Source organism: Podarcis bocagei, assembly GCF_964188305.1.
Source record: "Podarcis bocagei genome assembly, chromosome: 11".
NCBI classification, from domain to species: Eukaryota; Metazoa; Chordata; class Lepidosauria; order Squamata; family Lacertidae; genus Podarcis; species Podarcis bocagei.
The window spans coordinates 28,281,405-28,306,739 of record NC_138136.1 but is presented as its reverse complement, the minus strand read 5'-3'; the positions used below and the strand labels follow the sequence as shown (position 1 = coordinate 28,306,739).

Genomic DNA, 25,335 nt, shown 5'->3' with positions numbered 1-25,335 from the left:
TTTGTAATGCAAAACATATGCAAACCAAGACGTATGCAAACCAAGGTACCACTGTACCTTGTCCCTCTTGAGCTTCTGTAGAGGCTTGCTTAGTGAACCAGCAAAAGTTGCACATAGTGCTATTTTTTCTAGATAAAGAGGTGCCAAAACTCACCATGAACGCCTCCCTTGTTCTTTTATAATGGCAATGAGAATTCTCATAAGTTCTCACTAAAAAAAACCCTGGCTACACACACAAAATGTCATTCTGTAATGAGATAATAAAGACTGTTCCTGTTACCAGTTGCCTGACATTATGTTTCAACTACACTACAAAAAAATCTTTTGGGGCAAAATAATATTTTAAACCCCACCCACAAGGCACCTGAAATAAATAAGCCTCTGCTGTTCACTTAAAGGCCTGCAAAGAAGGAGTCTTGCTGGGACAGACTTCCATAGTTGAGAAAACCCTGTCTTGTGCATGCAAGTCTAGACAACAACATGCAAAGAGACAGCAATCTTTTACAGGGTGGGGGGGAGAGGGAGGGAGGGAGAGGGAGGGAGGGAGGGAGGGAGGGAGGGAGGGAGAGAGAGAGAGAGAAACGCACCAATCTGAAAAAGCCTAACTTTACTCCAACTCTGGTGTTGAAACACTCACCGAAACAAAAACTCTGTGGTTTATATTCATAGTACGGAGAACACTGTTCCATCAGTGCAAACATTTCTGCTTGCTCGATGGAACAATTTCTCCTTTCCTTCCCCTGAACAAGGTTCTAGGGTTTCTCCCAACCCAAATCCCTTCCAGAGGGATTTGGGGAGGGCACTGTAGTCCCATTGCACTACTGGGAATAGCTGCACTAGCTTCTGCTAGCACAATGATTTAGCTGAACATGGCCCAATATGATTTTTCCTATAGTGGTACTTCCATCCCGAAAAAGCAAAATTATTTACAAAACTGAATTATTAATTAGAATTCTACTCCTCACTCAGAACTGCTGTCACCTGAACAATTGCTGAAATACACTTTCTCCATCCACCCTGCCCCACTGCAGTACTCCAAATTTATGGGACGGAAATGGTGGCTTGATGATGTCTATGTCACTGCATCAGAAAGAAGAAAAAGGATGTACTATCAAGTCAAGTATGACCCAAATGCTAGGCTTCACAGACATGAAAAAGGGCAATGTAAATAATATAAATCAGCTTCAGTGCTTAATCTTCTCTCAAAAGACTGTTTATCATTTTAAAATGAAACAATGACATTCCATCTATTATTAAGGCAACTGCTTCAGCCAAAAACGAGTTGTGCCATTAGGCGGTTGAGTCTAGAATGAAGAGAAAGGGGTGGGGACAGGAAGAGAACAGAGAATCAGGAAGACTGTGGCAACATGGCAACATGCCCAACATGCCACTTATGTGAATGCTTCAAACCGGAACAGTCACTTCTCTGTTTTGTGTGCCAAGGATGGAATACAGCAGAAGTAGACCCAAGTAAGAACTACACGCCTGCAGACTGTTTAAAAGAAGAAGAGATTACTTTTGCCAACTGAGGATTGTATCCAACTAATTTCTACTTAGAGTAGATACACTGAAATTAATGAACTGAAGTTGAACACACTAATTAATTTAAATTGGTGTACAATGAGTATGACTAGCATTGAATACTTTTGAACTTTTCTGAAGAATTTACACACAATTTTAATATTTCTGTGGCACTGAGATTCCTGCAAAATATTGAATATTTTTAAATAAATTGGAGAATAGAAATATTTGACTCCTACATTTGCAATAACCTGGGCTTCCAAAATAAGGACGAAGCTTGCATTAGGATCTATTATTCAGTTTATTCTTTCCTCCTTTCTGATAAAATGCTGTGTTTTAATGAACCTCTGCTCAAATAGGAAAAAGAAAATTGTGTTCTATAATTTCTCCACATGCAGACATTTTTCATTCTGCCAGTAATATAATTACTCCCAAGACTTCTGAACTAAATTATAGTCATAATTGTGCCTCAGCTCTAAAGTTTTGGCTGAATAAAGCATTTTCAAACTTTTTTCAGGTAAACTTGTATCAGGCAAACAGACTTCATATAAGGCAATTACTAATTTCAATGGGAATTACTCATGAGTCAGACTTTTGAGGTGAGTCTGTCATATGCCGCAGCTGTCCATATTTCCTAGTACCCGTTCCTACATATCACTGTCATATGTTGTCAATGGTGAGGCTCATTCTAAACTCTTAAGTAGAATAACATTATGGGACAATTATATTTTTCCATCATACTCAAAGAAGTCAACATGCACCCCCTTTGCTTTTCTATTATGTGACGAGGTCTAGGATGTGGCTATGTTGATTAGTTCTTGGCTGTCTAAAAACCAAATACTAGTGTATCACTTCTCCTCCAATAACCACCTACGAAGCTATTCTCTGTTAGTGGTTTAAAATACTATTTCACGTGTACAAGAAACCACTGGTCTGAGCTTGCCCAAAGTATTGGAGTTCTGTACTACTAATATGCACATGACACCAAACTATAACTCTCCTTTCCATCTTAATCCAAATTTGCTATTGATGTCCTGAATCCATGCCTTGTGTCAGTGCTGGACTGGAATGAGAACAATTAAACTGAAGCCAAACCCAAACAATATAGATATGTTTCCGGTTGGTAGAAGGCACTTCAGGAAACAGAGGCACAACCCATTTTAGATGGATTTGCACTCGGGAACATCTCTGCATAGCTGAGGCTGATGTGCCAGCTCTGCTTGTTACTGGAGGTGTCAGATCTGCCCATACTAACATGTGCCTTAGTTCCATCAGGGTGCAACGTGCTCATGTTCAACAGGCTGCCTTTGAATAGTATTCAGAAATGTCAGCTGCTTCAGAACACTGCAGACTAGCTGCTGAATGTGGCTGGTGACAGGGAGCGCACACCTCCAAGGTTACAGCAGTTATACTGGTGGCCAATACATCCCCAGGTGCTATTCACAGTGCTGGTTATAGTTTGTAAAATGCCATTAACAGTTCGCTTAATTGGCCCATGTTCTGAGATCTTCTGTTCAGTCAACATCTAATATGCATTTGGTAAGAAGTTCAGAAAGATCCTCAACGGAAAAAGAAACCTTCCACCTGATTCTTTTTTTCATGACCTATGCATTTTACTGTCGCCTGCCTTGAGTGCTCCACATAGTTACACTAATTTCTTTTCTAAGCGAGTGTTACTATACTATAGCTGTAATGCAACCTGGAGCCACTGTAACATCACACATTGTGTTGAACAGTCCTAATTGGGGCAAACTGAAAGCTAGCCACTCATGACCCAAATATACATAATTGAGTGAGGGCCAGGGGAAGGTAAGAAAAGAGACAATGTGCTCATGAAACAAGGTGGCACCTTGTTAGGAAGAGATCCAAAGTGTTCCTGAGATATGAAGTGCTCCGGTACTGAACTCTCATCTATTACAGCATTGGTGAGGAACCTGCTGACATCCAGATGTTCCTCAACTACAACTCTGCCTACTGACCATGCTGGTTACGAATGATGGGACCTGAGATGTGAGAACATGGAGAACCACAGCTTCCTTACACCTGTACTTCAAGGGTGTGCATCCGCCCCTAGATCCAACTTGTTTGGATAGATCAGGGTTTCTCAAAGTTGGGTCTCCAGCTGTTTTGGGACTATAGCTTCCATCATCCATCACCTGCTAGCTAGGGATGATGGGAGTTGTAGTCCAAGAACAGCTGGAGACCCAAGTTTGGGAAACACTGGGATAGATCTTTCTGCTGAGTGAAAGTGCCTTAGGAGAACTGCCTTCTATAGGAAGTCTCAATCTTAGTTTTGTTTTTTCATTGTTAATAGAATGGCAGCCTTCCCATGACATCAAAGGCTTCACTTCAGCCTGGATGCAACTTATTTCCCTTTCGATCTATCTATAGATGCAAGATGAAAGCCACAATGTTGTCCTCACACAGAAGGGTATCTTACAGTAAGAACAAATCGGCACACATCCTTAATAAATTTTTAATCAAATATAAATTTTCCATTCAGTTTCAAGGTTCAAAACAAAACAAAAACAAAAGAAAACCCTGAGCTGTCCTACAGTATATGTACTGAGGGGAACAGGACATCAGAGACACTGTATATAGATTGTTATGAAAGGTTATTTCTTGGCAGAAAGATTTTCTGTTAGGATTCTTGCTGGGGTAAACGCATTAATGGCCACACCAAAAGGGTTTCCTCACTTAAACATAAAGCTAAAATTGATGCTGCAAGGTAAGGAACATCTTGCTATTTGATCAGTATGAATCAACCAATAAAAACCAAGCAGGGAAGGGGACAGGACCGGTACCCTTGCTCTCTGTACTGCTACACAGAAAAAGGTATTTAACTCGCATGTGAGTTCGAGATTATTGTTTCGTTTTAAAGGTGTTGTAACTTGGAAACCACCACTTTTTGAATTTGAGGTGCTCATGACGAAGTGGGTGAGCATAACCAGTTCACTTTAAAGCATAACTGGGCTGAAGTTAAGGCTGAAATTCTATACCCAACTGAGTCAAAGTTCAAGCCGATTTAACTCCGTGAGTATCTAAACAGTTGAGCTGTCAAAAGCCTGTTAATGTAATTAAGAAACAAAAGCTTTAAACTTTGGGGATTTGCATGGTTAAATTGGTTGCAACCACATGCACAAGGAAATTACTGTGGGGGGGGGGTCAGGCTCAGGCTCAACATACAGAGGGCTGAACATACACAGGTAGTAAAAGCTTCACTAAAAGACAGAGTGCACAATTAAGTTAAACCTTGACAGATCTTAAATACAGATTTATTGATGCAGCTCTCCAGGTACTGAATATTGCATTAAATGTGAGTAAATGGAAAGAGCTGTAACATCTCAAGTCTTGTTCCTAGAATGGCTAATAAAACTACCTTGCAGGTTCTTTTGTTTTGCATGCATATTGTCATTTACCTCTAGCCTTTAAAAATCATCTATGAAATAAAATCACCCATAGTTTGGAGTCCTCCTGCTGTTTTTACAAGAATTAGTTCAGAATATAAATTAAACAGCAACAGAAGATAAAATCCATTTTTAAGATAAACAAAGCTTAAATATGAGTATTTATAAATATTCATAGAGAAGCTTATTTTTTTCTCTTTAAATTTAATAACATTCATTATTCTTGCATGTACTTAATTCTGGGATGTGAACCATAATTAATCTGATGACTGGCAATGCTGAAGCACTAGGGAAGAGTCCTAACCAAGGCTTCATGTCAGAGGTTATAAGCATGTAAACATCTAGAATTAAATGCGACTTAACCTTTTTAAAGTTTGGAAACAAGTAGTTACTTGTTTAATGTAATGCTGAATGAATCCAATGATAAGACCACAAGGAAAATCAACACATAGTGATATACTGGGTTTTGTGTGCAAGAGGCTTAATAATAAAACACAGTGTGCCCCCCCCCCAGCCTTCAAAAACAGAACAGCAAGAATATATATTTTTTGATGGAAATAAAATTGCCTACTATTTCAAAATATGGTTTTATAATACACTCATTCCAGGAAGGAAGAAGCACTGAACTAAATAGAACTTACTTCTGAGCCATGAATAGGATTGCATTATTAAATTGCACCCCTCCCCCCAAAAAAACACCACCCAATACCAAGTATTGTATTTTAATAACCTTATTGGAACTAAGTATTTAAGGAATTACAAAACAAAACTTGTTGGGACTGCCTGACACAAACAATTTGGTTAGTTATTTCAAATCAAGGTAATTAAAAATCAAATCATTGTGTTCCTTTCTTGGCTACTACAACATAAAGCAGTGTGTTTAAGTACTGTAGTTAAGGTTAACACAATAAAATATTCCACTCCTGTGCAATTATGACATTTCAAAAAATGTGCATTAGTAACAATATAAGCGTGGGCATAATTTTGTGTGCATGTATTTATACTGACTCCAACAGTTCATCACAGCAAGCAGATGGATGGGTTATAGATTTCTAGAACCTGAGGGAACACGTTTCTCTGTATCAGCCAGTGTAGCATTTGCTGTGCAATGATTTACTACAATGGTACCTTGGTTTTAGAACAGCTTAGTTTATGAACAACTTGGAAATAGAAAGCTGCAAACCTGGACGTAGGTGTTCCAGTTTGTGAACTTTGCCTTGGAAGCTGAACATGTTCTGTTTCCTGCTGAGTGTATTCAGTTTGTAAATTGAGTCCCCCGCTGCTAATCAGAGGCTTCCTGTTGAGTCTGTTGGCTGTTGAGTCCTGAGCTCCCACGGAACACAGAGGTGATATTTGGAGCTTTTGTTTCTGCTATTTTTTGCGTTTTTGTGGCTTTTTCATTTTTTTGACTGTGACTTGTTCTTTGTTTTATGGGACTGACTTGTGACTGTGGCTTGTGACTTTGTTTTTGTGACTGTGTGGAACCCAGTTCAGCTACTGATTGATTGTGTGACTGCAGAAATGGATAAAAGCCCCCCATCCAAACAATGACTATTACCAGTGCACGTAAGAAAAAATAAAAATTTTAATTTTTATCATCTACAATACTGTCTTTTTTATAGTACAGTACACTGATTATTGCTTTCATTTTATGGATCAATGATCTCATAAGATAATAAAATTCATGTTAAATTGCAGTTTTAGGAGTTGTTTTTAAAAGTCTGGAAAGGATTGATCCATTTTGCATTACTTTCTATGGGAAAGCACACCTTGGTTTTAGAACGCTTTGGTTTTGGAACAGACTTCCAGAACGGATTAAGTTTGGGAACCAAGGTACCACTGTACTTCAGTTCAAGCAATTCAAACCATGATTCTTTAACTACAGTGGGTACTAGGCTTTGCAACAACAGGCCTTAGACATGAGAAACAGCTTGCCATAGTGGTTGATAATTTAGAGACATAACCATTCTTTTCCAAGGGGTACTAATATTTTAAAAATAACTTGCGGAGATGTCCTAAGGTCACATGGGCTTTTACAGCAGAGGAAGAATTGAAACTGCTATACACACTGTCATTCTGTAGATTAAAGCTGTGTTTTATTGCTAGTCCTCATACCATTGTTTATATTTGTAGACCAAAACACATTAGAACCCATATCTGAGTGTTTCTCATAAGGGCTACGAGACTAATATTGGCAGGCATTTGCTTGGTTCAGTAGTTTCTAGGCCTTGTTTTTCCTTTTAAAGAATTATTTACCATTTTTTCAGCTGTGTCTGGTCTGATAAACCAGAATCAACTAGTCCAGTTTGTTTCATGTGCTATTTTTTAAAATGCAATTCATACTATGATGTCCAGTTGAATATAATTCATTTCATACTGCAATCATCTTTGAATTTTTTTTTAATTAATTTTCTTTTCTCTCATGACAAATATAACATACAACTTACATAACATCTCTGCCTCCCCCCTTTTGGACTTCCCTCAACTTCCATTTCTGATTTATTAACCTCGTTAGTATATTCTTCTATTTTCTACAAATATAATATTTTTCCTTTTATTACATTATTTGTTCCCTATCCATAAAGTTGTGAATGTTTATTTAAATCCTACCATCAGGTCAGTATTATTTCTTTGTTTCTGCAAGTATAATATAAAAGGTTCCCACTCTTTTTCAAAATCCCTATTGTCCTTTTCCCGAACATACTGCTATCATCTTATCACATAATATACATTTAAACTGTTTAACTTAAATATATCATTCTCCCTCCCATTCCTTTTTCATGTGTCATGTCATTTTAGATTGTCAGCATGAGAACAGAGACTACCTTTGATACGGATTTTTGTAAGCCACTCTAATAACGTCAGAAAGGCTTCAACTCATACAAGTACAGCGGTACCTCGGGATGCGAACGGGATCCATTCCGGAGCCGTTTGCATCCTGAATGGAACGTAAGACTCGATGGCACGTCTGCGTGTGCGCGGGTCGCGTTTTGCTGCTTCCGTGCGTGACGTCGTTTTGAGCGCCTGCGGCTAAACCTGGAAGTAACGCACTCTGTTACTTCCGAGGTTGCCGCAGAGCGCAACCCGAAAGCGCTCAACCTGAAGCACATTCAACCTGAGGTATGACTGTACTTGGAACATGGTAGGAGCAACCATAAGGAACATGTTGCCCTTATGTGGCTATTGACACATTTAAGGCAACAGCAGTTTACAACATGCAATCCTTTGCTTACTCAAAAATTATGCACTCTCGTACCCATATTCCCTTCCTACATCGGTGCCTGGGCAATGAGACTGCCTGGAACTTGGCAAGCCTACCCACCACAAAAGGCAAGAGAACACAGCATTACTAACTGTGTTATGTGTAATGCTGGTCTTCAGGTCAAACTTTTGGAGCTGTTAACAGCTATAAGAGGCACTTTACAGTGCACAGAAATGATATCTCCCTTCTCAGTTTTGCTGCCGGTGTTTATCTTCACAGCCTGCGAATGACAGTAAAAGGTAGCCTTAAAAGTTTATATTCTTTTACTTTGGTGGAGCAGGGTTAGAGTCAACATCACTTGGGTAGGTTCTCTTTCTATTTGCTTGTTATATTTCCTTGTTAAGTGAGGGAGGTTGGGGGTGGCCTAGGGAGTGTTTGGTATACTGCATGCAACACTTATGTTTTATAACAAATGTAACTGGTCTGTAGAAAACACAACCTGAAAAAAGAGACAATGCACATACTTTTGTAAACAAAGAGCATATTTAATAAAAACTATTATTATTATTAAAAAGAAAGAACGTAGCCCTAAAAGCAAAGAACAAAAATTCTGTCAACTGCTCCCCATACAACAGAGGTGGCTGGCTAAAGCCTTTAGAAGCCTGTAAGTGTATAAACACACTAGATATTTGCTTTAGGTTTCTGTGATTAATTACACTTTGGGTGGGTGCACACATTAGTCAAAACTTATTAAAATGGTTTGGATTCAATGACCTTAAAAGAATCCTGTTCTAGTCCAGTTGAACTTCCTGTAGAATTGGACATCCTACAATCAGAGAGTAGTCATAAACTGAATAAATTCTAAATGTTATCTTAGTCACTGCTTAAACAGCAAGTTGAGAATTGAACAAACTGTACTTCTCACAGGATTATAAATTTCAAAAGTTAGATATTCCAGTTTATGTGTCACTGCTCTAGGCATGGGTAGAACTTCTTCAAAAAGTAAAAGGAATGAACTATTATTTATCCCTGTAAAGCTGTAAAATGTTTGCAGTGCTGTTTGCAGGCTCAGGAGAGTCTGCTACTATAAGAATGGTTTTAACTCTAAAAACATTAATAAAATAATAATAATAATTTATAAAGTTTTTTTTTAAAAAAAAGAAGTTTAAACTCATCTAGCAATCGGCTAGTACTGAACATGCTTTAGAAACTGCCTTCAGTACTATGCCTTGTTACAGGGGCCCCCCAAGAGTGCAATCCTAAATTTATCATCTGGAAATCAAGTTAAAAACAAGAAAAATGCTCAAACATTATCTACCTCTGCTATCCATCTATGCAATTCCTTGCTTTGGGGGAACCACAATGGCTTGTATCCACGTACACCTATGTTATGGGAAGACACATTGCTTACTTTCACATACATGTAAAACGAGTTAATCGACTCTTTAAATGGGGGAAATTAGGTTGAAAAGTAAACATGGTAGCACAACTTGAAAAGGAGCTTCAAATGCAGCAAGTAAAATGGAAACTTTACAGCTCAAAAGGAGAATCTGCAGGACCAAGCAGATTCCTGTGTTATCGAAATGTTTCTAAATCCTCACTGCACCTGCTTAGACTGTTAGAAAGTCCTGAGGGATAGCTCAGTTGGGCATGAGACTCTTAAGTTCACGGTTGGGGCAAACTATTTGCCCCATGTTGGGCAAAATATTCCTGAGCTGCACTAGATGGTCCTCATGGTCCCTTCCAACTCTGCCTTTCTTAAAGGAATAGAATCATAGAATTGTAATCAGAAACACTAGGCACGGTCAGGTTCAAGAAACATCAATAGTTTTACCACCATGACCTTCATTACCACCTTATCACAAACTTGAGTATTAGCAACTGGACAGTACTTGTTACATGCTATCAGATCCAAAGCTTTTACAGAATAGACACACAGCTGCTTCCTCCAAGATGGCAGGCACCCAACTAGCCACACAGCTAAGATGGGCAGGGATCCAGAGAGCACGTGGTTGGATCCAAAGCTACACCTATCCTGTCCACATCATCAGGCTGCAAAAAATGACAATCATCCCACAAGACAGAGGGAAATGATGCATTGGACATCTCAGCTGGAAATGCCACAATTAATTGTTGCCTTTGGTTCCCAATATTACATTTTAATTATGTTGACGGCGGTTTCTGCTTTGCTGATTTTACATTACCTGATTTGAGCTCCTGTGAAAAGCAATTTCTAAGTACTGTAAATAAGATATAATTCTTTTAACCACATAAGAGTACTGGAAGCAACTGCATAAAACACATTTCCCACAAGAAAAGGGAGAAGAGAACCCAGTACAGTGGTACCTCAGGTTAAGTACTTAATTTGTTCCGGAGGTCCGTTCTTAACCTGAAACTGTTCTTATCCTGAACCACCACTTTAGCTAATGGGCACAATTTCGATTCATCCTGAAGCAAAGTTCTTAACCCGAGGTACTATTTCTGGGTTAGTGGAGTCTGTAACCTGAAGCGTCTGTAACCTGAAGTGTATGTAACCTGAGGTACCACTGTACTAAATAGTTAACAAACTTCACCTAGTCATTTACTAATTCCTTTACTCATAGTTAGTGTGGGAAATTACTGAAGGATTTGTTTTCTAAAAAAGAATTCTAAACCACAGTAAGCCTTGTTTTCCTAAAGATATTCCTTTGGTGATTTCTCCACGCAACACAAATATTTTCTCTGAACATCTGCTTCTTAATTCTGGCTATACAATACCCATCTCAAACAAGACTGGCACTAATCACTTGACTTGAAGTTCAGCATTGATTAGGGACTGAGAAAAATCAGTATACTGCTAGAACTATCAAGTCTGCAAGGCTTCAGCAAGAAGGCAGCTTGCGAATCATACATCAGAGACTGACAGAATGAAGTGAAGCAAAGAAAGTGTTAGGATTTAGAAAGGTTCTCTTTTTCCATACCTAGCAAAGCAGAAATTTCAAAGAACGTTAAACAACAAACTCAAGACATAAACAGAAATGCATCTGACATTAGTAATGCCAGGCTTATTTGAATAGCAGGAGGGGGGAGCCCTGTGAAGCAAACTCAGGGGATAGGAAACCCATTTCACTGCTCTCTGAGATGTTAATGCAAACATGCCCTTAGTACCGTAGTTTTCGCTCCATAACACGCATTTTTTTCCTCCTAGAAAGTAAGGGGAAATGTCTGTGCGTGTTACGGAGCGAATGCTTCCCTCCTCCGTGGTTTCCAGCGGGAGAAGAGCCGCTGAATGGGGAGGAGAGAGGGACAGAGTGCCTGCTTCTTTAAAGGAGCAAAGTGAGAGGGGAGAGGAGCCACTTACATGAGTGTAAGCGGCTCCTGTCCGGTTGGCTCCTTTAAAGCAAGAAGATTCTGCTTCTCTCCCTCCTCCCCACTCAGCGGCTCTTCTCCCGCTTTGCTGGAAATAGCAGGAAAGATTTTCAGCTCGCTAAGGGGCGGGGGGAGGGAGAGAAGCAGAGCCTGCTTGCTTTAAAGGAGCAAAGCGGGAGAGGAGCTGCTTACACGAGTGTAAGCGGCTCCTGTCCAGTTGGCTCCTTTAAAGCAAGCTGGCTCTCTGTATCTCTCTCCTCCCGCTTTGCTGGAAATAGCAGGAAAGATTTTCAGTCTCCTCCCGCTTTGCTTTTCAGCTCGCTAAGGGCGGGGGAAGGAGGGAGAGAAGCAGAACCTGCTTGCTTTAAAGGAGCCTACCGGACAGGAGCCGCTTACACTCGTGTAAGCGGCTCCTGTCCGGTAGGCTCCTTTAAAGCAAGCAGGCTCTCTGTCCCTCCAGCAAAGTTTTTCAGCTCGCTAAGGGGGGGGGGGAGAGAAGCAGAGCCTGCTCCATGCGTGCTCCTTGTCCCTTGAGTCCTTCCCTTCCCTCCCCACTTAAAACGTGGCTACAAAGCACAGATCCACATGGATCCTCAGGATTTTTGCACTGGGTCACCCCAAATTCACCATCAGATCACATGTCTGTGGCCACAGCATGAACCACAAAAATCATACATCCACTGTTTCGTTTAGAATTTTTTTTTCTTGTTTTCCTCCTCTAAAAACTACATGCGTGTTATGGTCGGGTGCGTGTTATCGAGCGAAAAATACGGTAACTTTGAGCTCAGAACTTCACCAAACCAATGAAAGTGTATCTTCCTTGACGACCCTGAAGGAAGTACTGTACATCAGTAGTTTCCACCAAAATGGGAAAGAAATATATACTATATCAGCCAATATAAACAGCAATGAAAAAGATCAACATGTCAATTTTTAGACCTTTTAAACTTGCTGAACCTGTGGTAATTTGCTCAGTTTGAAATTTAATGACATTAATAAGACCTAATCAGGCAGACTGCTTTGATGAATTTTCAAGATATAAGCTCAACAGGCATCATTTTGTAAGATATAGAATTTTAGGCTTTAAAGGGTGTAACTTCTGTTGTTGTTGCAACACACCTTAACTAAAGGGGCACCTCCATGACCTTTGGGTTATGCAGTTACTGCCCTGAACCGTCAAGCCACGCAGGTCCTCCTTTGGGCCACTTGGGCCTCAGGATCTTCTGCTTAATTCTTTTTTATTTAACCAGACTATACACTGTTTAATAATAAAAAGGCCTCTAAGTGATTTACATAAAAAAATCTTAAAAGATTACTGATAACATCAACAGATTAGAAAAAACAACACCAAGAGGGAATAGTAAGACTATATAGATAAAATCAACAGATGAACAAACTGTAGAAAACACAAAATGAGGAGTGTATTAAGTGCTTATCTTGTCAAATTACATGAAGTAGCCTTAGATTGCAGAACATGAGACTTACTGTGCTGTCAACAAGAAAGATTTGCAATACTTTGCAAGTTTTTCTTGCAGTTAATGCAAATAGTCATCAAAAAATAGCACAGGTGTACAACGCGGCTTAGCTCTTTCAAGTTACTTATACCTCCTACTGGAATAAAGGGATGCATTCTCTTTCTGATAGTCCGAAATGTTTTACAATCAGGAAAAAAAACATACCTATAACTCAGAACGAGTCAATCATTTGTTTAAAATTTGCTGATACATCGGAATAAAAGAACTTGAAAAAACCTAACTGTTGGGAAATGGAAGCACAACAATCCAGTCTGTAGAGTTAAGGGAGCAAGAATACCTGTTTGGTTCACAGAAGGTAATACTATTCCATTCTCATTATTAGAGGTTCAACAAATTTGTTTTTCAGGAACATGACAAATGTTAACAAAGTGCAAAAAGTGGTTTATTCCAGGCAGCCTCAAATAAAGAGGAAAGCAGTTTCTGCCTATGCTTTTACATTATACTGTATACATACTGCACACCACCCTGATATTTAATGAAAGGAAGTCACGTTTTATAAATAAAAGGTATGTTGAACAAGAAAAGTTCTTCTAGATCTAAAACCTGTGATACCAAGATTTGGCATACCTATAGCCAGATAAGGAGTGACTGGGGATTTAATGATGTTATATGTGATGGAAAAACACATGTTATTTTCCTAAGATGTAAATATTACCCTGCCTGATGGTTCAACATTACAATAGCAAATGTTCCTGAACATACAACATGGTTTATTTTTATACATGCCCAACGTTCTCAACTGCAGTTGGCAGGAACAGGTTGCCTTGATCACACCCAACAGAAATCCAACACAGCAGTGCAGCTTTAACTCTGGAAATTACCTGCTGAAGGGATTAGTCACTGATATCCCTTGCCATTAGGCGGGTTTTGTGTGCTCACAGAACCAGTCCTATCATTAGACAGAATTGGAAAGTTGCCCCAGGCAACTAATGCCTGTGGGAAGCATGGGGAGTCCCTGAGCTGTTCTCCCAAGTCCTCAGGACATTCTCACCTGACTGAGTCTCTGCTTGTCGCTGGCCTAGCCTGCCTTGTCCACTTTTCCTTGTCACATTCTTTCATTCAACACTGGCAGCAGCACTGGGAAAGGCCCCTAGGCAAGTGAATAGATAGAGGTAGCCAGATGATGCATTCCAGCAAGTGTGCATGTGTTGTTCTGCTCCTATAATGTATGCAGGTGCCACCATCGCCACTGTCCCGTTACTCCAACATTGTCAAGTGTGTTTTTAGTGGAAGAGCATGCTGTTGTCAGACCCAGCCATGAGCAAGCCATGCTGAAGTGTTGGAAGTAGCCTGGTGCAAGGTGTCTTGAACTAGCCCAGCCATTTCTCAATCTCAATTTGGCCCCTACACGTGGAGTACTTTTGCATATTGAATTCTAATGATGAAGGATACATGCAAGAGCCTTTCTTCTTTTTTTACATGTAAACAGCCTCCACTAGAATCTTGTAAAGTTTATGGCCAGGCAAAACAGTTAGTTTTTGGTAAAATAACGGATAAACAGTGATCATCAATTTTATAATGCTATCCTAGCTTATCAAGTTAGAAGCTTTAATCATGTTGCATTTTGGGATGGTTCTGAAGAGTCAAAGGAAGCAAGAAGCAGCCTCACATATTTATGGAAATCTGAGACCAGTCTCTTAGAGCAGGGATCAGCAATCTTTTTCCTAAGTCAGTAAACTTTTTTGCCTAAGGTAGGGGCCGGTCCGCTGTCTCTCACATCTTGTGGGGGGCCAGACTATATTTTGAAAAAAAATATGAACGAATTCCTATGCTCCACAAATAACCCAGAGGTGCATTTTAAATAAAAGGACACATGCTACTCATGTTAAAACACACTGATTCCCGGACTGTCCACAGGCTGGATTTAGAAGGCCTGAACTTCCATTTGAAGAAAAAGTCTCGTCACTTTAGACCGGCAAGCCTATGGTAGAAATATGATCAAACTGGCAAAGTGTATTGGAGACAAAACCCAAAATTCTGCTTCCTGAGTAGGGATTCCAAATCCCAGACACCCAGGGTATATCAGAATATAGCGCTTTGTCTCACGATGTACACACAGTATACATGTACTTTGATAAGGGAACCTAAAGTTACTTTTTAGCAGATTTAGAAGTTACCTATTGCTACAGTCTCTAGGTAATGTACAACTTATTACAGAACCTAACAGAACAGCATAATCATATAGCTGATCAGCAAAACGTAACGTTCTATGCAATAATTTCTTTAAAAAAATTAATGTTCCAAAGCACTCCTGAAGAGAAATGAGAAAAGTCTTTGCTGACACTGAAATGACATTAGATGAGCACCAAGACAGGTTTCTTGGGAGAGAATATTACACAGATGGGGGGGCATCACTGAGAAGGCTCTCTCCTCTGTTGCCAGCTTTCACACCTCAGAAGGCACTGGCGCATAGAGGAGTCTCTGACAGCAACCTTAAGGCCTGGGTAGGTGCATATGCGAAAGAGATGTTCTGCCAGGTACTTGGGCCTCATGTCAGGCAGGGCTTTATAGGGTTAATATAGCACCTTGAACTGGGCCCAGAAAAAAATCAGCAGGCAATGCAGATGGGCAAGGAATAGCATAATGCAATCAGAGCGCACAGTTCCTGTTAACAGCTTAGCTGCCATATTCTGCAGCAGCTGAAGTTTCTGGACTATTCTCAAAGGCAGCCCATGTACAGTGCATTGCAGCCATCGAACTAGGAGGTTACCAGTGCATAGACCACACAAGCTCAGAAATTTTTTCCCCACCATAAACTCTATTTATTGAAGTTATTTGTACAATTGCAATTTTACAAACGGTACAATACTTGCACCTCACCTTTGTACAATCTAGTCTTTGGTGCTTTTTATTGCCCCTCAAATCCCACCCTCATCCTGCCAAAACTTGGCTCCTGCTTGGACATTAAGGTAAGAGGGAACACTGGTCCTCTGAGAGATTTTCAATACTGGAAGAAGAGATAGCCACCGCCTCCAGCAACCAGTCAAGTTTCTGCTAGTGGTGCCAAGGCCACTCAGCATCTCCAATGGTGAATAGGTTTACTTCTCAACATTTGTTGTCTCCCCAGTATAACGCTTCATTTTCCACCAACAGGAATGGGCAGTAGTCATCAACAAAATATTCTGCAACATGTGATTGTGGGTCCCCATTTGATTGACCTGCTTTCGGTTTTCTGCCCTCCAATTTAAAATATCCAGGGATAGACTATCATCATAATGCAAGGTTACAATTTGCTTGGCCCCAGAGAGAATACAATGTAGTATTCACAATGAATGGAGGAAAATCACTTTGTAGATAGGCAATGGTATAAGTAGCAAGAACTATTTCAGGACATTCAGGTCCCTTACACATTGAATTTAGTACTAACCAAAGTTACTATCTGTCCTGATAATCATACTTTTTATTTTCTTTTTAAAAGCTATTCACACAATTATTAATTATGTTATTATTTATTCAGAATACCTAACTTCCATTTTATATTCAAGAGAGGCTCTCAAAGCATGCCTAGTTTTATCATTAGTGGATTGGCCATCTTTAACCTAGTTTGCTTGGCATTTCTTAATGTCTGCATCTCAAATTTTATGTATTTGCTGCAAATGACTAATCAAAATATTAAGTTTCAGAACTGTGACCAAAGACATTCAAATGACATGCTACTAAATTCATGAGTTTCAAGCCGTGGGTTATTTTAGAAGATGACTAATTACTTTGTGTAATCACAGAATGTTCGTCAAGGATTAACTATATACAAAGTTTCTAAGCAATTTGTTCATTTGTGACAACTGCAAAATACAAAACTCAAAATTGTTTTCTTTACTCAGTAGTATTGTTTCCTTTGTTAAAAATAGAATCTACTGAAAGGAAAACAAATGCTGAAGTTAAGTGAATAAGAATAGCATGGTGATTTGCAGCTGAGCACAACTAAGTATGATTAACAGTTTGCCACCAAGACATCCATCAGTGTTTAAATTAATATCTGTTCTTAAATTAGAGGACTTGCTGTTCTGTTAAGCATGCACAAAATATCTAAGTATGAAAATCTCTTAAGGGCTTAACTAACTTTTTTAAAAGAGTGAATGGTTTTTTAAAATGCATTTCTTCAAAACCCATTAATAAATCAGAGCATATCACAATAAAGCATGTGAAGACTACACTTAAGCCTGTAGGTCAGGATATTAAAACTGTTAAGGAATCAGGTGCAAATTGCATCAAGATAAAGCAAAGACAGCTGGGAGACCCGGGTTCAAATCCCCCATTCAGCCATGAAGCTCACTGGGTGATCTTGGGCCAATCACTCATTCTCAGCCAAATCTACCTCACAGGGTTGTTGTGAGGATAAAAGGGGGAGGCTATGTGCACTACCTTGGACTCTTTAGAGGAAAGATGGGCTACAAATGCAATTAAATACACACACACACACACACACAGTAATTTACTGAATAGCCATGACAACTGAACTCAGTATTATTTTTATTTTTATTTATTACCCACCCTTTACTGTAAGGTTCCAGGGCAGGTTACAGCATTAAAACATTAAAAATAATTTAAAACATCCCGTGCCAGTACTGGCACGCACCTTTATCCTGCAGAAATCCATTGTCATTACTTAAGCACACTTTAATAATAAATCTTATCTGACATATTTAGTGGATGCCACACAAAACTGGGATACTCAGCAGGATGGGCCTCAAGCAGTTACCATATTGAGATATAATATTAAACTGTCTAGGAGCAACTACTGCAAGAGCAATGCAAAAGAGTTCAATAATTAGAAATCTAGAACAGTTTCTTTTCACACACTTTTAAGTACCCACTTTATTACTAATCTGCAACACTAGTTAGGCAGACTAAAGTACACAAAACATGTTTACTTCTACAGGATACTGTGCTGTGAACACAGGACCACTAATCCCTTTCTGCAATGACTAGACTACAGGATCAAAAGTCCTGTCACTATTAAAAGGTAACCAAGCAGACTTTGAAGGACTGTCAATTGCAAACAGCAACACGTACCTTCACAAAATTTCTGGAAAAACTCAGAGAGGAGAGAGAGGATGCCTTGTCTTGGAAATACTTGCCTTGAACTTCCTTCTCCCCCCCCCCCCTGCTTAAAATGTTGCTATTTTAATCCTTTTGCTGCCTTCCAATCTTAAAGTCAGCTTTAGACACACCGATTCTATCATTTTCCGTCCAATAAAAATCTGTCTATTTCTGAAGTACATTTTTACTGCAATACACCATCTAAGGAAGACCAAAAGAAAATGTCACATGGATCAATGAACTTCAAAAAGGTTTGACATTTCAGGCTAATGCCATCCAAAATCCTTTCAAAACTTGTCTATCTCCAATAGTCATTAGCTTTCCATCATCTCTTTGCCAGTTCAAGGAAATGTAAACCTTGTGATTAGCTGGAATAGAACTACCCTCGCTAGTGGCACACTGAAACATTTATATCCCATAGTTTCTCTGGGGAAAACTTGAAGTGCCTTAAATGGTTCTCCCACCTGCTATGTATTCTGCTCAGGGTCATTGCGAGCTTCGGCTGAGACAAAGAGACCACCCCAAGGTCATCTGAGCCACATGCCTACATAGAGACCTGGGGCTCCCCAGTTCTAGCTCAACTCTAACCACTACACCATGCTCTTATTATTAGGAGTGTACCATAAGGATTTTAGCCTCATTTCAGGCCTAATTAGGTCCTGGTCCCCCTCTGCCCAGGGGTGTGTGGGCCGATGAGAAGCAAATAGGAACAGATTTACCTGTACCATGATCTCTGCTTGGGCCTGCAGGAGAATACAGTGGTACCTCGGGTTACATATGCTTCAGGTTACAGACTCCACTAACCCAGAAATAGTGCTTCAGGTTAAGAACTTTGCTTCAGGATGAGAACAGAAATTGTGCTCCGGCGGCGCGGCAGCAGCAGGAGGCCCCATTAGCTAAAGTGGTGCTTCAGGTTAAGAACAGTTTCAGGTTAAGTACGGACCTCCGGAAAGAATTAAGTACTTAACCTGAGATACCACTGTACTATGGGTGCAATAGGAGACAGAGGAGGTAGAAGCCTTTACAAGACCTCCCCATTCTGGAGTTCAGGGACATTTTGCCCCACAGGATTCCCACCTGCCCACCCTCGGGTTAGAGCCTTCACTGTGCAATTTGGGTAGCTGGTTGACAGGGCCGGAAATTATTTTTCTCTCCCAACCTGACTGTCCCGTGATTGGGTTTTTCTCCCACATTTCCCCCAGTAAAAATTATGGATTTCTTTGTTAGGTGGAATACTTTTTGGGGGGCAAAAATGGCATTGGGCTGGATCAACATAGTAAAAGGGGAGCCTGAGGGGGAATTGGCCATGGAACCCCCAAACTCGGGTTGGGGTCTCTGCCTGGCTGAAATTCTCATCCCAGTCACCCAGTAAGACCTTACCAGCTTGACTTGCACCACAACAAGGTTCAGCATGGGCTGATTCCCATGGAATGGGTTTGTCTCAGTCCAACCCAGTGGATTCTATTCCACCAGCATTGGGTAGTTGAATGATGAACTGATCCTGGCCCTACAGCCATGCCAACCCCTATCTTGCCGGCTGCCAGTCAATGAAGATTTGGCCTAATTTCATCTGCTGCCCTTCACATCATGCATCTACCAGAGGAAGATGAAAAAAGTATCCAGATATTTGGGACTCACTCTGATGTAGCAAAGTATTGGAACATTAAAGAAGAAAGATCATTTGAGCAGACATTTTGTTGGAGTCTATGCAACCACAAGAACCACAAGTATTTCTGAGACAAGAGTCTGGAGATAGATTCCTATCTAACCAATAGGTAAGTAGTTGCAGTTCAAGGCGGGTGATGAATAAAGATTCAGGCCAATTATACAGCCTTGAGAGGCTAATTCACACTTAATACTGGTAGATAACCCTTTTAAGCACTCAAGAGTTTGGAACTCTTAACAGTTCATTTAATGTTTGCATTCTGTAATTTATATTGGTTTATAGAGAACCATATGAAGAGAAGAAGAAGAAGAGTTTGGATTTGATATCCCGCCTTTCACTCCCTTTAAGGAGTCTCAAAGCGGCTAACATTCTCCTTTCCCTTCCTCCCCCACAACAAACACTCTGTGAGGTGAGTGGGGCTGAGAGACTTCAAGGAAGTGTGACTGGCCCAAGGTCACCCAGCAGCTGCATGTGGAGGAGCGGAGACGCGAACCCGGTTCCCCAGATTAGGAGTCTACCGCTCTTAACCACTACACCACACTGGCTCTCGAGAATGAGTGTGCACAGGAGGGAACACACACAACTCCATTGATTTCAGAGGCCTTATCCATTGTCTGAAATCTGAAAACCACATAATTCCCCCCCCCCTTTTTTTCCAGGATGGGATGACATTTTTATTATGCCATTAACAGCATTCAGGAGGAATTTAAAAACATTCATGTTCACCCAGGCATTCAATGGCTGTAATATACTGTTCCTGGCAGCCTTGAAATTATTAGCTGCACTAACGTGACTATTTTCACATGTTCTTGTGTTTAAAATGTTTTATTTATATGTCTTGTTTATTTGTTGTTTGCTAGATGTCAACAACAACAAGTAGTAACCCCTTCTGAAAGGATAAGGTAAAGGTAAACGGACTCCTGACCATTAGGTCCAGTCGTGACCGACTTTTCAGCGCTCATCTCTTTACTGGCCGAGGGAGCCAGCGTACAGCTTCCGGGTCATGTGGCCAGCATGACTAAGCCGCTTCTGGCGAACGAGAGCACCACACGGAAACGCCGTTTACCTTCCCGCCAGAGTGGTACCTATTTATCTACTTGCACTTTGGTGTGCTTTTGAACTGCTAGGTTGGAATTCGAACCGCCGACCTTCTGATCGGCAAGTCCTAGGCTCTGAAGCCTAGGCTCTGAAGGGATGAGAGCTGCCAAATTACAGGCAAGTAAGTAGAGGGATTTTGTGCAATGAGGCTTCCAAGTTTGCTTGTTTTTCATTTTTAAATCCACAAGGGATACCTTACCCTCTCTGTGACTTTGTGTGTACTTTTCATTATTGTGACATAAGACACAGAGGTGCATCCTAGGTAAGTTCACTACAAAAGTTCAGAAACATAGCCGCACTCAATGTTTGAGTGAAAAATACTGAGGCTTTTTTTCTGTTGAAAACTGCCAAAGTTTTGGAAATTAAAGAGCTTAACAAGACAGAAGCAAGACCTGGACATCCAGCATTGAAAGGAAGTCCCAAGCATTTCACTAGGAGTGAACAGATCAGACTATTTCCCGCCTATATCAATTTTGCATGTTCATTTGTAAGTTTCATTTATAATTTGGTTGCCTTGTTCCTGTTTCTAAATTAAATCTGAGGGTTATTTAACAGAAACATTATTTAAGCCATTTTAAATACAGTGGTGCCTCGCAAGACGAAATTAATTCGTTCCGCAAGTTTTGTCGTCTTGCGATTTTTCCGTCTTGCGAAGCACGGTTTCCCATAGGAATGCATTGAAAATCAATTAATGCGTTCCTATGGAAACCGACTTCAGACCAGGTCCGGGGACAGTCTGTCCCCCGACCTCTTCTGAAGGCTGGGGGGGGACCAAGGGCTTTTCTTCCCACCCCCAGCATTTTAAAAAACCCCGGGACAGCGGGGGACTTCTCCGCTGTCCGGGGCGATCTTAAAATGCTGGCGGGCGGGAGCAAAGCCTCCGCTGCTGCCCGCCAGCATTTTAAAAAACCCCGGGACAGCGGGGGACTTCTCCGCTGTCCGGGGCGATCTTAAAATGCTGGCGGGCGGGAGCGATGCCTCCGCTGTCGCCCACCAGCATTTTAAAAAGCCCCGGGACAGCGGGGGACTTCTCCGCTGTCCGGGGCGATCTTAAAATGCTGGCGGGCGGGAGCGAAGCCTCCGCTGTCGCCCGCCAGCATTTTAAAAAGCCCCGGGACAGCGAGGGATTTCTCCGCTGTCCGGGGCGATCTTAAAATGCTGGCGGGCGGGAGCGAAGCCTCCGCTGCCACCCGCCAGCATTTTAAAAAGCCCCGGGACAGCAGGGGACTTCTCCGCTGTCCCGGGGCGATTTAAAAGCCCCCGGGAAGGCAGGCAGGGGGGACAAAGACTTTTGCCCCCCGCTGGCCTTCAGAAGAGGTCCTGGACCTCTTCTGAAGGCGGGCGGGGGGCGAAAGTCTATGCTCCCCCCGCCTGCCTTCAAAAGCCCTCCGGGACAGCGGAGAAAGGCGCTGCGTTTCTCCGCTCTCCCGGGAAGGCAGGCAGGGGGGAGCAAAGACTTTTGCCCCCGCCGGCCTTCAGAAGAGGTCCTGGACCTCTTCTGAAGGCGGGCGGGGGGCGAAAGTCTATGCTCCCCCCCGCCTGCCTTCAAAAGCCCTCCGGGACAGCGGAGAAAGGCGCTGCGTTTCTCCGCTCTCCCGGGAAGGCAGGCAGGGGGGAGCAAAGACTTTTGCCCCCGCCGGCCTTCAGAAGAGGTCCTGGACCTCTTCTGAAGGCGGGCGGGGGGCGAAAGTCTTTGCTCCCCCCCCCCGCCTGCCTTCAAAAGCCGTCTGGGATAGCGGAGAAACGAAGGCTGGCGGCGGGAGGAGGTCTCTCCGCCCGCCGCCAGCCTTCAGAGGAGGTCCAAGGACAGTGGGGAAGACGCGCTGTGCTTCCCCGCTGTCCCGGAGATTTCCCTATGGGCTTTCGTCTTGCGAAGGAAGCCCATAGGGAAATTCGTTTTGCGAAGCGCCTCCAAAACGGAAAAACCTTTCGTCTAGCGGGTTTTCCGTCTTGCGAGGCGTTCGTCTTGCGAGGTACCACTGTAGCATTTTATAATAAAGCACATATTTTCTCTCATTGTAATCATTTAAAAAACATTTTGACCTAAAATATATATTGTGCATTTTCATACATTTTTTAGCCAAGAATAGTATAACAAAAAAATTGAAGAAGTATGAAATCTGAACGATAATGGTGTTTTGGTTCACAAATTAGTTCAGGAGGTCAGAATGCACCAGTGTTGACAGATAACAAATTTCTCACACTTAGATATTGTTAGGTAGGTTACTGTCATTGCCTACATTAATATAAGATGTTATTTTAGAGGAGAGCTATCAAAACAAGCAGCACTGCTGCCATGGATTCTTTTATAGTTGAATACCCCACAAAAACCATATCCGTTTTTATTCTAATTCATACATACTCTTCCAACCAGTTAACGTTTGTGTTGACACTTAACACACACTTTCAGTAATCCACTTAATGTTATTAGAGAGAGGAGCAAATGCCATTAAGAGTGTGAATTATTAAAGCTTAGTGCAACTACTAAGAAAGGATGACCCACTTACCAGAGCATGCATCTTCTACACTTCCACACAGCATCTAGGACTTCAGCAGTAAATAAACACTGAGAACAGAACGGAAATAGCAAAGGCTAAAAGTTGAGGGCAAAGTTCCAGCATCAGTGTTTGGAAAGATTAGTATCAATGCCTTTAGAATGCAACAGTCACTTTCAAATATCTTAACGGAAACAGTAAGATACTGCAGAAAAGATGATCACAGAAGCAACAAGATTACAGATGTGCAACACAACAGTAGCAATATACATATGTAAAAAAGGAGAAGTGAAGGTATGCGAACGCAGCTTCCTCTGCCACAGTAATTTTCACAATGTGGTTTTGTCTTTTCAGCAACAGGAACTGCTACAGCAGAAAGTCAAAACCAATTGTGCACAGAGTTCTTGCTTTGCAAATGCACAAAACTTCTTTTTAGATTACAGTCCAATTGCTCCCATCGAGCAACTTTCTTATTTACCGTATTTTTTGCTCTATAAGAAGACTCACTTTTTCCCTCCTAAAAACTAAGGAGAAATGTGTGTGCGTCTTATGGAGCGAATAAAGGCTGCGCAGCTATCACAGAAGCCAGAACAGCAAGAGGGATTGCTGCTTTCACTGTGCAGCGATCCCTCTTGCTGTTCTGGCTTCTGAGATTCAGAATTTTTTTTTCTTGTTTTCCTCCTCCAAAAACTAGGTGCGTCTTGTGGTCTGGTGCGTCTTATAGAGCGAAAAATACATCTTATAGAGCGAAAAATACGGTATTTATTACAGCCACTGAAAACAGAGAATCCCCGGACTAGGAAATTTAAATTCATATACCGATAGGAGGGAGAAACACTTTAAATTCCTAATTTTGATGCTTCCTTCTGTAGTCAGAACCATGATATGGGCAATATAAATAGAACAATCAAAAGAGATATGGAGGTCATGAGGAACAATGGCTTAAATTCACAATGCCTGCAATGTGTGGAGCGCTGAAAGCAGCAATATACTGGGAAAGACAGACTAAAGCTAGAAGTTTAACTAATTAATAATAATAATAATAATAATAATAATAATAATCTGGAGTGAAAAACGAAAATGAAAGTCCTAAAAAGACTGCATAATTATAGTAGTCTCTAAAGGACCAAGAAAGTATTAAATGTGAAAGTCTTAAGACTGCGGTGAAAGGCCAACAAGGAGATGGTAAGAGGAACCTCCTTAGACATGAAGTTGCAAAGTTTGGATGTGGCCATGGAGAAGGCCCTTGTCCCAACTAAGTACCGTATCTGACATGAAACTGACAAGAGCCTTTGCAGAGCTGTGTTTAGGTATTCATTTAATTACATGTAAACGTACGAGGGGGTCAAGGAAAACCCCATCTCCTTTATCCCATCTACAGCTCTCCATGAGTTTGGGGGAGAAGGAAGTGGTGAAGTTCTACTCAGGAAAGCTCCTTTTGATAAGTTCCCCCTATTTTCCCTGCCTTAATCTGGGCACTGGTTATAAACCTCTAATTAGCACAGTAGAAGAAGGGGAGGATGATGTGCTTCAGTACACTCTGCTCACCCTCCTCACTTGAAAACTGGAACATGAGTATATAGCTGGCAGATTGGGCTATCTGGAAGTGCCTTGAGTCTCCCCTATTTCCCTTCTGACACAGCATCCCTAGAAGCATAGCCAGCTGCACACTAACACAAAAATGCAGGAAAGATTTGTGGCAGAAGAGGTGGAGGGGCAGGAGAGGCTGTTTACTTCAATTCCATAATTCATATTCAAAACAAAACAGCACCAGACACACAGTAACTTAGAACACACCACTGTGTTTCCCCTACTTATTGTATTCCTTGTGCTCTCTCTATATCCAGGGATCTAATGTGGCATTGAAAGGTCCATACAGTATATTTTTGCATTGCCTTAAGCTCTAGCACTTGAAACAGAATTTATTCAGCAGACTTTGTATTTTAGGAGACTAAACATGAGAAGATAGCACTTTTATTTCTTTTAAACTTTCCTGTGGCAAAGGCACAAACATGATGGGAAC

The 25,335-nt window shown here is 41.2% G+C and overlaps 1 protein-coding gene across 7 annotated transcripts in view; it reads right to left on the bottom strand.

Annotated features, from left to right (window-relative positions):
• MCTP1 (multiple C2 and transmembrane domain containing 1) overlaps positions 1-25,335 on the bottom strand; it is a gene marked incomplete at its 3' end in the record, with an annotated part of 198,899 nt that overhangs the window by 157,884 nt on the left and 15,680 nt on the right. The window contains exon 1 of one of the 7 annotated variants that reach the window (XM_081212359.1): positions 23,325-23,553. The exons of the other annotated variants lie outside the window; for them this stretch is intronic. Coding sequence (XP_081068485.1) covers positions 23,325-23,336 — 12 coding nt within the window. The 5' untranslated portion in view covers positions 23,337-23,553. Of the gene's footprint in view, positions 1-23,324; positions 23,554-25,335 lie in introns of those variants that run through there. 7 annotated transcript variants of the gene reach the window in all.